The sequence below is a fragment of the Colobus angolensis genome, unplaced genomic scaffold (assembly GCF_000951035.1).
Source record: "Colobus angolensis palliatus isolate OR3802 unplaced genomic scaffold, Cang.pa_1.0 Scaffold3, whole genome shotgun sequence".
Lineage (NCBI taxonomy): Eukaryota > Metazoa > Chordata > Mammalia > Primates > Cercopithecidae > Colobus > Colobus angolensis.
The window spans coordinates 4,434,267-4,448,452 of NW_012116265.1; the positions used below are offsets into that span (position 1 = coordinate 4,434,267).

General features: G+C 44.2%; 1 protein-coding gene across 4 annotated transcripts in view; it reads left to right on the top strand.

Moving 5' to 3' along the window:
* The window catches only part of FOXN3 (forkhead box N3), a 472,003-nt gene extending 458,672 nt beyond the window's left edge, over nucleotides 1-13,331 (top strand). For 2 of the 4 annotated variants that reach the window (XM_011949430.1, XM_011949433.1), the window contains one exon: nucleotides 6,538-8,489. In XM_011949430.1, coding sequence (XP_011804820.1) covers nucleotides 6,538-7,099 — 562 coding nt within the window. In that variant the 3' untranslated portion in view covers nucleotides 7,100-8,489. Of the gene's footprint in view, nucleotides 1-6,537 lie in introns of all 4 variants that reach the window. The other 2 variants (XM_011949431.1, XM_011949432.1) reach the window with 1 other exon arrangement.
* The last annotated feature ends 855 nt before the right edge of the window (nucleotides 13,332-14,186 follow it).

Consider the following 14,186-nt stretch of genomic DNA (forward strand, 5'->3'; position numbering starts at 1 on the left):
TATTATTATTGTATTGTACAATCAATACTTGGCCACATTTTCTTTTCTTTTTTGGGATAGGGTCTCACTCCTGTTGCCCACGCTGGAGTGCAGTGGCACAAACACAGCTCACTGCAGCCTCAGCCTCCCAGTTTCAAATGATCCTACCACCTCAGCCTCCCAAGTAGTGGGGACTACAGGCATGCACCACCATGTTCAGTTAATTTTTTGCATTTTTAGTAGAGACAGGGTTTTGCCATGTTGCCAGGCTGGTCTTGGAACCGCTGGGCTCAAGTGGTTCACTTCCCTCGGCCTCCCAAAGTGCTGGGATTACAGACATGAGCTACAGCACCCAGCCTACATTTTCTTTACTGATTCTTTCTTCTTACATCTCAGATCTTCCATTTTGGATGATTTTTCTCTTTCCTGAAATATATTCTTAAGAAATTCCTACAGTGAGGGTTTATTTGAGGTTAAAGCCCTCAATTTTTGCCTGAAAAAATGTATTTTGCCCTTACCCTTAGAAGATAGTGTTACTGGATATAAAATGCTAGATTGACAGTTATTTTCTCTCTTGAGAATATTGTTCTACTTTCTTCTGCTTCACTTGTTTTATCCTAATTAGTACTTTAGGCGATACGTTTTCTTTGTACTACTTTAAAATCTTTTTGTCTTTTTTGTGTCTGCTCTAAAGTTTGACTGTGATGTATCTATGTATGGGCTTTATTTTCTTTATCCCGCATGGGATGTGTTGGCTTTCTGAATCTGAAGATTGGTACTGTAGCCATTTTCTATTCAAGTATTGAATCTTCCCCATTTTTTATTTTCGCTGGAACTCCAGTTAGATTTCTATTGGTTCTTCTGTGTTCCGTCTCATCCAACCTTTCTTCCGTATTCTCTATCTCTGTCTCCTTCTGCTGCTTTTTGTGTAGTATCTTCAGGTCCATATAACAATTCACTAATTTTTCTCTTCAGCCACATTGAGTTTTTTAGGACCACCTTCAATGTAGATTAATTAATTTATTTTTGATGCAGGGTCTCACTATGTTGCCCCGGCTGGGCTTGATCTCCTGGGCTCAAGCACTTCTTCCTCCTCAGCATCTTGAGTAGCTGAGATTACAGGTGTGAGCCACCACACTTTGCATTGATGTTTTTAATTTCAAGGATTATATGTTTTATCTGTAGAAGTTCTGTTTAGTGCTTTCCAATGTAGTCTGATCTTCCTTTCTAGTGTTTTTCAATTCCCTCCTTTATTTCTTTAAACATACTAACTTTACCTTCTGTAACTAATTATTTCAGCATTTGTAGTCTTTGCTGTTCAGATTCTATCACTTCTTTGTACTATTGTCTCTTTGCTTGTGGTGGCTTATTCCCATTGTGTTTAATGTTTTTATTTTTATTTTCTTTATTATGAACCCATATTCTTGAAATCTTATCCATGGAAATTCCTTGTGGCTTGGGTTTAAAGTATGTTCTTCCAGAAAGGATTTGCTTTTGAAACCTCGGTTGGAAGCCCGGGGGACCAGTATACCTGAGGCCACTTTAATGCCCTTAGAGGGTGCACAGTAACCAGAGAGCAGCCGGAATCCACCTTCCTGCTGCTCCCTTCCTGCCTCCCACTGAGTGAGTTTGGGTTCTTGTTCTTCTGTGAGGGCAGACGTTTGCTATAGAGAAACTTTGGCTTTCTTAGTTGCCTAGTTGCCTGATTGCTCACGTTGCAGATTATTTTTAAATGTTTTATTTGTGTGTATGTTTGTGTGGTTCTCTGAATATCCCTGATTTTCTAGTGAACTCAGCAATGCCTTTAAAACAAGTTACTGTACTTGATCTAGGATATTTTATATTATAGTCAGAAGAGAACCTTCCAAATGTCTCTCTGCCGCTTGGCTGGAGGTAGAAGTCTCTGGCCATCTCTTCTTTTCCATGTCTACTTGCAGTTGGTTTTCAAAAGAAGCTTTGAACTTGCTCCAGTCCCCTGCTTCTACCATCCCGTTAATTCCATCTGCTTTTCACATTTGGCAAAAGATCAGAGTCCTCAAGTAAATCCCTGGGGAGGACAACTACCCTACGTGGTATCCTTTAGAGTTAGAGCCATTAGTTCCAGAGAGACTCCTAGTGCACCAGGTAAGAGGCGGCGATGCCACATGCTCGTTATACTGTAGTGGAACCCCTAATTAATTGGTTAAACAAACAAACAAACAAAAAATGGCAAATGACCATGTCATAAACCTACACCTTGACTTTTAGTTAAAAGCCTGCTCATTCTGGGTTTGAACTAATGTGATTTCTCACTTTTTATGTTTGCTATTTTCCAACTATCTGACAAGAGAATGAGTACCAGGTTTTATTTGAGATGAATAGCACGTGGTTTTGTTGAGCCACGTGCGTTAAACTTTTAGAGGCCCAGTAAAATCAGGTGGCTCTCATTTATGCTAATGTATGCTAATTGCTATATCATTACACATAAATTCAGCTAAAACTGAAAAATTGCAGGCATTTCGGATGTATCACATGTTCATTTTAATGAATGATTTTTAAGAAAGTGGTTAGAAATTCACCTTCCAACATGTTGAGAATGGCTGGTTTCTTTTAAGCATTTGTTTTCCTGTAATGGCAATGCCTGCGCCGGGAAGCATTTGACACCAAGTCAGTGCAGCTGGCTTTCTTCATCATGAATAACGTTGCACCAAGTTATTAATAAATGAAGGAGCTTGTCACTTCCTGCTGGGTTTTGTGTGTAATTTATGGATTACATAATCCCAAGCTACAATCTCAGGGAAGGTTAATTTCATCAAATGGGAGAGAGAGGCATTTATGTTTTAATTCTCACTCCCTGAAGTCATGTCTGTGTACCTGTTTTCATCCAGAAATATTGTCAGTGGATGTATTGGTTTTCTGTCTTTATCACAGTAAACTTCCTTCTTCGGGAATGACAGGGAGATATTTTGAATTCCTGCTTGAACCATCTTCGAGATTGTCTGAGCCACCCCACTCAACAACCATGAGGCTCGCTAAGCTTCTGTTTTTCTGTGAAATGGATTAAGTAGGCCAGTGTTCCAAGAGGGACTTGGGTCCTGGACTCTGTTGACATGCAGTGTGATTCTAGGTGGTACCAGAAACTCTGCCCCACACAGCATCAGATCAGGGGCTGTGGAATCATTCTCTTTTCTGTTCTCCCTTTAATCCATGGGATCTCTTTAAGAAGAAAGTTTCCATTTGGATCCGCCTCTTCAATGCTGCTACTCTCCCTATTTAAGAAAGAGAGAGACATTCCCAGGCTCAAAACCATTCCTCTTGTGATAGCGTGGAGCTCACCTTTAACGTCATTGCTTTGGTTCTAGTGTATTCCCCCCCCCCGCCCCGCCCAACACTTTGTATTTAAAAAATGTTCAAACTTAGGAAAAAAGGGAAAGAAAAGCACAATGAATAGCACAGACCCTTCACCTAGATTCACCAGGAATCAGCACCGTGGAGCACTTGCTTTCTTTCTCACTCTCGTGATTCTCCCCATCTATGTTCAGAGAGGGATCATGTTCTGCTTCACTGTGGTAGTGACGTGAGTTGTAAGCCCCAAGTTATTTTTTAAAAGAAGCATTCAGAACTGAATCCATTTATTAAAAGCTAAGTATAGCCCACTTTACCCTTTCAATTATACTTAGATTTACTGTGAAACTGTTTGATGTTAGTTCAGTGGGTGAATTATTTTTGTATTTTACAGTAGTTCCCTGAAATGGCAAAGATCAAGAGGACCATACAACGAGACTTTCATTTTTGTTCGCTTTAATAACTGTTAGTAGCTAGCTGTATGATTAATTACATTTACCAAGTCTCACATTTGGTGACACCTCAAGGTAATCTTATCCCAGCCATCTTTATGCACCCAAGACACAGCCAAGAAATAGGAAGTCTGCAGAAAACAGATATGGAGGAGGCCAGACCCCAAAGCTCAGGGGCTGTGTTCACAGGCAAGCCCTGGAGGAACTCCTCTTGAAGGGCCTGTTGCCTCTGACTTGGTGCTGGGTTCCCATACGCCTCCTGATCCAGAGTAGAAAGAGAAAACAAGACTGCTCAGAGTGAACAAGTCACAGCAGCAGGAAGTCGCAGGAATCGGATGGCAAGTAAACATGATCAGGTACCACAAGCAGCCTTGCTCTGTGCTCAGGACAGTTCATTTAATCCTCGCACAGCCCCGCAAGGTAGATGTGGAAGCTGAGGCTTCAAGAAGTAAAACAGCCTGCTCAGAGTCACTGATAAGCAGCACTGGGATATGAACACAGGCGTGTGTGCCGTGCAAGCCGGGCTCTGTCTGTAAGGATTTGGGGGAGGTGGTGTGTGTCTGGGATCACGGAGCACAGGACACAAGCTGGGAACCTTCTGGGTCTCACGGCGACTTCAATGAACAAATGCACACATTGTAAGTGTTGGGGTTCGTCATGAGGCTCTTGGACATCTAGCAAAGGCTGAGTTTTGATAATGACCCTCATGCATTTTGCTGGTGGACCCAACAGTATGAAGTCTCTCCCCCAGCCTAAATTTAGCAGAATACCACTGGCCCCGGGGCCGAAGGACAGCAGCTCCTTCGCCTCACTCCCTACTGCACCCTTTTCATTAGGGACTCTTTCCCTTCCCCTTTCACTTTCTGTGTGGGGTGCAACTGAAGTCTCCCTGAGCCTCAAGGCCCATGAGGGTGACAGGAGAAAAGCCAGGGTAGAAATTGTCCCTACTGTTATCTCATTGGTGATCCTGAGCCCACAGCCCTTCTACCGGTGCCATATCCTCAGGGTGTGCCCAGTGAGTCATGGTGGTGGAGACCCACAGTCACTTCCCAAGTTTCATACTCTCGGCCACGTGATTCCACCTGCTGCTGCACTTCCTCAGTTTATCTGTTGTGTCCACCGTGCTGACACAGCGATAGCCACTGGGGGCCTAGCAGTCACCACGCCCTGTCTGGCGGAGCTAGCTCTCTGATGGGACGCATTCATGGACATCATCACCACGCAGTTCATGATGATGGTAGGGAGTGTCCTCTCTGGAGGGAGCAGAAGAGTACTTACACTTGGGCTCATCTAGGCGGGAAAAGTATGGTCATGTACCCCAGAACTCTTAGAAATGGATCACAAGGTAGATGAGCTTACAGGAAACCGGGCCAGCATGGTGCAATAGAACAGTTCTCATCCCTGTCAAATTCTTCAGCCCTTGTGTCCTAGATCAGATGCCTTGTCTTCCGCAAAACATTCCCTGGCGTCCTTCCTTTGTCCCCTTCAGCTACAAGTGACCCTGCTCTCCTGCAAGTATTCATCCTTCTGAAGCCTGGGTGCCAGGCACTATCAGACAGGCAGCTGCCTCCCAGACACAAGGAGTATGGGTCCTAACCAGGAATAAGCTTCACAGCCATTGCTCTCAGGCCAAGCCCTGGTCCCGACACCTGCAGGCATTAATGCGTGTCCTCAGCCCCACACCCATGGGAAGCAGGTGTAGTTACTATTCCCACTTCCCCGATAAGGAAGCACATGGGATGTTAAGTACATCACTCAGATGTAAAGACACAAAGAAATAATCAGAGGCGTGATGAGAACTACAGAGGCCTGATAGGCATGGGTAGCAAGGACCTTGTTATAGGGAAATCACAAAGGAGGGTCGGTCTGGTGATGTAGCTAAGACCTCAAGTTTGAGAGTCAGACTTTGATTCCAGTCCCTGCTCTGCATGTGATTAGCTGTGTGACTTTAAGTACATCACTGAACTTCTCCAGGCTTCACTTCGAGCCACTGTAAAATAAGGATGCTAATATCCACTTTACGGAGTTAAACATGGTCCTCTGCACAGGCTTAGCAACGCGCCTGGCAGGTGTTGAGTTGGGGAAATCGTAGCTTACTGCTCTCTGGTCTGTGACGTGACCCTGACTTGCCTTTCTGTTAGGCTGCAGCATCGCTGTGCAGTGCTGTATCCGATCCAACCCCGTGTCCCCGTGTCCCTCCTCCAGAACCCACCCTAAGGTCATGCATTTCTATTAGTCGCTCAGTGAATATTTGTAGATTGCATGAACCAGGGAGGGAATGCATGAGTGAGTAGCTGTCACCACATGGCAGGTGTCTTTGCTGAACACTGGTTTAGTCTCCTGACAAAAGCCTCCTAATGTAGCAGCTTCAGACGAGAGCAGACTTTGTTCTCTGAAGTACCCAGCCAACATCGTCTGGCGGTGTCTGACTCCGTGGTGTTGGCGGGGACAAGAACCAAGCACAGCTTGATTTTTATGGTTTAATGTAAGATATGGAGCCTCCGCCGCTGTCACTTCAGAAGTGCTGTTTTGACGTCTCAGCCACACAAATGGAGTGAAGCTGCCATTACAGGAGATAAGCAGGGGAGACTGAGGTGTCAGGATTTAGGACCCTGCCTTCAAAGGAGACCCACCTGTTGCCCCCACAGTTTGCGAGTGGCTCCATTGAACGCAGAGGGGCTGATGTTTGAAGGCGGGCGGGCTGCTGGGCACCCCCATCTGAGGAGGTCTAACTGTGTCCCCTTTTTGTCTCCCGTCCCTCCCCACTGTCCTCGTTCTGCAGGAATGGCATCACCAGCTGCCGGATGCGGACTGAGAGCGAGCCGTCATGTGGCTCCCCGGTGGTCAGCGGAGACCCCAAGGAGGATCACAACTACAGCAGTGCCAAGTCCTCCAACGCCCGGAGCACCTCGCCCACCAGCGACTCCATCTCCTCCTCATCCTCCTCCTCCTCGGCCGACGACCACTATGAGTTTGCCACCAAGGGGAGCCAGGAGGGCAGCGAGGGCAGCGAGGGGAGCTTCCAGAGCCACGAGAGCCCCAGCGACACGGAGGAGGATGACAGGAAGCACAGCCAGAAGGAGCCCAAGGATTCTCTGGGGGACAGCGGGTATGCATCCCAGCACAAGAAGCGCCAGCACTTCGCCAAGGCCAGGAAGGTCCCCAGCGACACACTGCCCCTCAAAAAGAGACGCACCGAAAAGCCCCCCGAGAGCGACGATGAGGAGATGAAAGAAGCAGCGGGGTCGCTCCTGCACTTAGCAGGGATCAGGTCCTGTTTGAATAACATCACCAATCGGACGGCAAAGGGGCAGAAAGAGCAAAAGGAAACCACAAAAAATTAAAAACAAGTCACTGATTTGTTTTGAACTTAACGGCCATTTGGTTTCAGCATGTCAGGAGATTTCGAATGATTTGTGGCAATATCAGCGATTTTTTTCTTTTTTCTTGTTTTTGGTTTGGTTTTCTTTCTTTTCTTTTCCTTTTATTTTGTTTTAATTTGCCCCCCTTCTTTGTTTTGGACCCTTAAGAATTTTATTTTTAAAGGAGATTGAAGCCATAGAACTCATATTGACACTCAGCTGTTTTACAAAAACTTTTCATTATCTGAAGACAAAACCGAAAAAGCCAAAATTACCATTGCTTCCTCCAGCTTGTCAGAAACCTGTGGCTGAATCCGCAGGGATGTCAACGTCAATGCCACAGGAACACACATTCGGCACCTAGAAGGCATGTGGGCAAAGTAATCATCGTTCAGGCCCAACCCTTAGGTTTAAAAAGTCAGGTTGTCCATCCCATTGGGTTCACTGAGGCACATAAAGCAATTGAGGAGAAGGAGGACCCCTCGTCCCCCTAGGAACAGACCCAAGCCTGTGGCACCAGGCATCTGAGGGTGCCAGGAAAGCCACTGGAACTGTCACACGGCAAGCACAGAGGGCCAGCCACCAGTCCTCCATGCTTCTGAACCCTGAAGCCCGATGACGTCTTACGAGGTGGACGTTGGACTGTTCACGCACATCGGGCGTCAGTGACTCATGGAGAAGAAATGGGGTAAATTTTTAGTGATGTTGCTCATCATTGAATTCTGTTCTCTATTAAATTAAGAAAATATTCCAAAAGCCATAAGCCTGAAGGTTGGCCCTGTGCACACACACATAACACACAGACACACACCACACCACGCACACACACACACACACACACACACACAAGAAGGAGAGAGAGAGAACACTGATGTGGAAAACAAGCTGTGTCTTCTTAACTGCCCAAGTGAAAAGCAACCAAGTCCAGGAAATTACAATAGCTGTTAAGGAAAGGAAATAATGGTACAGATCTTTTTCTGTCTATCAAAACTATTTGATCCAAGTGAAAAAAAAAACTAGAAAGCTACGGAACCTGCCATTAGTATTGTGGTGTATTTTTAAGATAAAAGGCACACTGATGGACAAAAAAAAAGGAAAACATGGCAAAAAATAAAATAACTCCTATACTGCCCTCAAAATGGAGTTTGCAATTAATGTCAGGATTTATCTTTGCAAAAATCAATGATTTCCACATTCAGCCAGTATAGCCAGCAGTAATTTCTGATCCACAATGCATGGATTCCTTTGAAGAAAAAAAAAAGAAAAAAAATGACAAAAACAAACTTTTTTTATTCAAAAGTAACAAAGTTCTTGTAAGGTAAATAATGTATTTAGCATGAAGCATGAATTATTTTCATATAAATATAGAAAATAGAGAAAAGGCTATGCCTCTAATTTTTAAGCCCTTAGGCTTAGAGGTTCTTTTGGTTTTCTTCTTTTTTCTTTCTTTTTCTTTGCTTCCTTTCTTTCCTTTTTGTTTTTTTTTTTTGTGTGTGTGTTTGTTTTTGTTTTTTTCGGGTTATTTTGTTTTCGTTTTTTGAAGCAGGTGTTTAAGGTTTAACCTTCTTCAGGGACAAATTCTGACTGTTGGGGAACTTACTCTGCAATATAAAAATATCTTCATGCTCTGGTAGGGCTTGGATGGTTGAACTCTGTACTGCCTTGTGTGCACTTCAGCCCCGACCCCCTCTGATTCTCTGTTGAAAAGTGTGTCCTTTCTCTCTGTCTGTACATGTTTAACATGACGCAATAATTTGAGGGCAAACTTAGTAGTGAGTGTGTATGATAGAATCAAGAGAATTATGGGACGCTTACTTGAGAAAATCATTACCATGATTTGGTTCTAAGAAAAAGGCAGTGAATAATTATGCAAATTAGCCAGAAGAAGGGGAAACGTGCTAATGGGCCTTACTGGGTGAGGGAACGAGATGGGGTTCACGTGAAGGAGGAAGCGATGCCGAGGTAGGAAAGGCCAGCCCCAGACATCCTATCACCACAACGCCATGTCGCAGTAGGAAGCAGGGGCCGGCCATCGCTACCTTCAGCACACTGACCAACCTGGAATTAAGACCACCTGGATCGTGAGAGCTGAATTTAGAAACCAGACAGTGTCATGCAGCCCAGAAACTCCTGCTGTTACCTTTGCCTAAGAAATTTTCTTTGGAGGGGATGGGGGGGTTCCAAAGAGAAATCTCTAGAAGAATATGATCTTCCATCCAAGTGGAGGGAAACTTTAAAACACAGACACCCAGTACTGTGGCTCAGGATACGATGCGTGAGGAGAGGGAGGGAACAGAGATGACCTTAACTTTTAAACAAGGGACTGCTGTGGGCCAAAGCCAAGCCCATCTGCCAGGACCAGGTAGTGTCAGAAGCTCCATCAGCCCGGACAGTGGGAACTAACTGGTGCATTCCCCACACTTACCTTCCGGTGGGTTGCTGATGAGAGAACCTGAAAAAACCTGCACCTCTACAGCAGGTCGAATTCATGACCTGAAGCTGAATCCTTCTAGCATATTTGTTCAGGGTGTAGATGGGAATAAAATATCTTTGCAGTGCTCTGTTCCCTCCGTCTCCCCAGACATCTGCCACCCTAAAAGCCATCCACAACTATGGAGCCTGAGCGACACCTTGATTTGTGTTGTCACCTGACGAAGCCTAAAGACCTCCAGCTCAGTGCCCCACCTTCATCCCACTCCCCCGATGATAAAATTCAGACCTCTCTCCTGAAAGGCAGGGGTTCAACATTCAGGAATGTTTCTGGCCAGGGACTTCTTCCAATTAAAATCCCCACCGTAGGCTGTCTCCCCTCATTTCATTTTTCTAAAGGGGCAGAGGCCTCTTTTAGAAAATAATAAAATGCAATGTGTGTGATTTACTTTTCTGATCTCTTTGAGAAATAGAGAAATATAAAAGTGTGTTCTTAACTCCAGAACCACTCTTTTTGCATAAATACCTCATCGGGCAGCTTTCTAAGTGTGATTTTCCTGAGTCTCCCTTCGTTGGATCTGCCGGAAGACTTGTCGGGGAACCTTTAGTGAGGGTACTTCTTCCTATTTTTCTTCTGTTTTTGGAGGCATACACATTATGCATAACCAAAACAATGGCTCAATTGTGTTTAACTTTGCATTTTGATTGTTCAGAACAAAAACAAAAAGTATCAATGTGTATGTGGCTGTTTGTAGTGAATTCATTGCAGAATGAGGTTGTCCGTGTCCTTAACAAGCCAAGGGGCAGGAGGCACCCTCTCTTATCCCCTCCTCCAAGAGCAGTAGAGAATTTAAGCACAAGCCTATTTGTGAAAGAATATTTTGCTTAAGTGTCATTCACTTTAGTCTTGGAATTCCTTCCCAAACGTCAGGTGTTCTTTTAGCTTCCAAACTAGCATATGTATCCATTAGTCTGACAGATCGCCTGAACACCATTAAGAGGTGTGGTGTTTTTGCTTTCATTTCTCCTGCTGGGAGAAGTGGCGGTTCGTGTGTCATTCCAGTATCCCACATACTCACACGGGGCAGGGGGGAGGGGGAAACGGGAAACTATAGCAATATTTAAAGATGCTTTGGAAACCAACCGTGAACGCATCAACGCCACGATGTCTACGATTACTTGTATTGGCCCTCGGACACATTTAAGAGAAAGAGACAGTCACTCTTTTTTTCTTAAATGATATACACATAGACAGTTATTTTTATCCTATTATAATTGTCTTTTATCTTTATCTAGTACTATGTGGAAAGGGTTTGCATCATAGATATTTCCCAGCCTTATAATATACCATAAGCTCCTACTTCCCTGCCCCTCTCTAATCAGTATTCTTTAAAGAGTTCTTTGGTGAAGCCATCTATCTGAAACTAAAATGAACCAAACCCATATTTCACTGGTGGTTGGAGAAAACCATGGCCAGAACGATTGTGGCAGGTCTCAATCTTGGGAGTTTTTAAGAAGGAATGTGCCAGAGGCCTTTCCCAAGAACGGAGTTGAGTTTTGTTTTGTTTTGCAGAGGCATTCAATGTGTCTAGTGCTTGCTGGCCACAGCAGTTACTACCAGGAGCCTTCTGGGAGGGGCCGTTGTGTTGAAGGAGGCTCCTGCCTGAGGGACAGTATCAGGCAGTGGGCTCTGTAGAGTGAGAACCAGGTGGACGCCTGTGCCCAGCTCAGAGTCCTGCACCACGCCAGGACTGCCCAGGCCAAGGGCTACTGACGCAAGTTCCACTCATTCCACTCTGTGTGGGGGGCCGTGCGCCTCTCCTGGAAGAGCTCTTGGAGAAGGAATTGGAGTTACGTACAAGTGACCTAAATGGGAAGCTTTTCTAGATGAGACTGGATTAAATTCCATGTGATTTATCTTTCCCTTGAATTCAGGTTGGGACTCGTTTCTTTCTGGTGGATCACAGCTGCCCAGATGTTGCAATTGATTTTTATGTTTCTGTAGAGAAGTATTTTTCTTTCATCTTCAGAATTTTTTTTGCCACCAAAAGAAAACATTGGAACTCTGTGTTTCCTCTTGATTGTGACTTCCCAGTGTTGACAGTTAAGTCCTTAGTGTCGTAGGTCCCAGCCCACCAATACTATATCAAACACTGTTATGCACATAATGCAGCACTGTGATCTAATTTAAATAATACTTTTTTATTATTTATACTACTATATATAATATACATCAACACTTTTGCTATATAACCTAAGTGATAACCCTCTTTTAGTTACCTGCCAAACTCTGGACTTGGTTTATATTGCAGTTAACACAGTTACAAAGTTGTAATGGTGTCTTTTTTTCCCTTTGTAACGGAATGTGTAAATCAAAGTATATACATTGTGTGGTGTTCCTGTTTCTGGAGTTTCATGAGGATTTACACATGGCATTCAGTGTTCTGTATAGATCTGCCTACCTTTGTGAATTCATCTGTTAACCCCTCTTCCTTTGAGAGAGCACCGGCGACGGTGGTTAACTCCTTGTGTTTTCTCTCTCTCCTACTGGTTATTCTTGAATTAAGCACAGACTCGTCAGCTCGGCTGCTTTATCATGAATAATGTGTGTGACCTTGCAGTTCTTCCACAGTTCAGCAAACAAGTGCTAGCTTCACTGACCAAAAATTAAGGAAGGAAAACACAGTTTTTAAAATGATCCATCTTTTAACAGCCGACACCGATGTGGCTATGGTGCTGCACCTTGCTGTTGTACTTCTGAAATCAGACCTGTGGGAACCATCATTTCTGACTTAACCGCGAGATGCTCACGAGTACCCTTCCCGTTGTTTTGTTAGCATTGAAATCAAGACTATTTATTTGGAATACATACAACAGTGTTTTTCCACTGTATTTCATTTGCAAAAGTTGAGAACTGCTTTCTCTACCTTTTGCAAAATAATTGATATTCCATATTGGATTCTCAAAGACTTCGATATGGTGAACCTATTAAACCTGGAAATTGTATTCATCCTTTCATAACTGTGGCCTGCATTCCCCAGCCCCCTCCTCCTCTTTTTAGATGAGATTTAGCACACTCTCAGTTATTTAAACATGCAACATTTCTTGAGTATGTATGTTGAGGCCATCTGAGCTCATAGCTGATTCAGTAACCAGTTTCATGCTGTGTCATTCACACTCACTACTTAATACTGCCATGATGAAAATGTGGAGGAAAAATGTATCCATGTGTGTCTGGGAAGCATATACACTTGTACATTTTTTAATACTCTGATTCTGTAACATTTCTGAGTTTTGTTTTGTTTTACAGAAAAAAAAAAAGTGATAAAGCAATCAGAAGACCAAGAGGTTTACTATTGATGCTTAGGGTCGTCTGACCTTGGCTGGCCAATAGACGTACACGGCCAAATTAATTTACGAGAGTAATAATTTTTTAAAAGCCAATTTTTTTTTCTGTATTTTCTGTATGAAACTGCCAATATCATGAATAGAAAGGGAGAACCATAAAGGAGAAAGAACGTGATGTTCTGTTATGTTCGTGTGAACCTAAAGAAACAATGTGGAGGCAGGCGCAATCAGCCGAACTCTAGGGACTTGATGGTGTTGCTTGGAAGGCATCCATACCTGCATTTTGCATTCTTCGTATAGAATCATATTGCCAAAGACAAACTATTTCATCATTTATTGTAAATAACACTTTTCCCCAGACCTACCATAAAGTTTCTGTGATGTATTGTCTTCCAGTTGCAATAAAAATTACTGAGTTGCATCAATTGAAGAAAAACACCACGTAGTGTCATGTGTGCCGCGTCTCCCTGTGCGGATGCTGGGCCGCAACATCATTTCTGTTTCTTACCTGCAGTCAGGTGCGTGTGCAGCTTTTACTGTCTGGTTTCAGGGTTCTCAGCTGCATTTATTGTGCCCATCCTCACACATGCGTAGGTTTGGGTGGAAATCCCACACTGCTCTGCAAACACAAATGCGCTTTCGGAAGCTGGGCTTACCCAGGATCTCAAGAGAATTCCAGCTCTGGTGTAGACAGCTGGTGGATGGCCAGCCTCCCATCATGAGTCTTAAGACTTGTGGTTTAGACGGAGCTTCCCTTTTGTTTGGAAGTTGTCAAACAATAAACTGAAATTGTACTTTAGGACTGGAGCCTGCCAGCCTATCCCAGATCCTGAGAGTTTCTTGTGATGACATTTCTAGCCCCAAGACCTTCATCTGCCAGGATTTATTACATCATCACTGAAGTGCCCACCCCAGACCCTCGCACGTACACATCCCCCAGGAACCAACAAGGAGCTGATGGGAGAAAGGGGAGTGGGAACAACGAATAGATCACAAGGCACCAGTCACTCTGCTGGATGAGTAGAGAGATGTTCTCATGCATCTCTCTGGTTCCTTTTGTGATGGTTTTGTTTTCAGTATACCCTGTCTGCAGGTCTCACCAACAGTAACCTTAGTGTAGAACTGGCCTTGGCTACCACCCCTCTGCTGAGCCCCCACATCCACTGGTGTCTTTGTCCTCCAGGATGCTTGGGCTGTGTCTCCTGTCCTGCGGTCATGGTGTCACTCTAAGGGCATAGGCCCATCTGTCCTGGTAAGCCTACTGGGATAAATTCCTCCCCATTACACATCT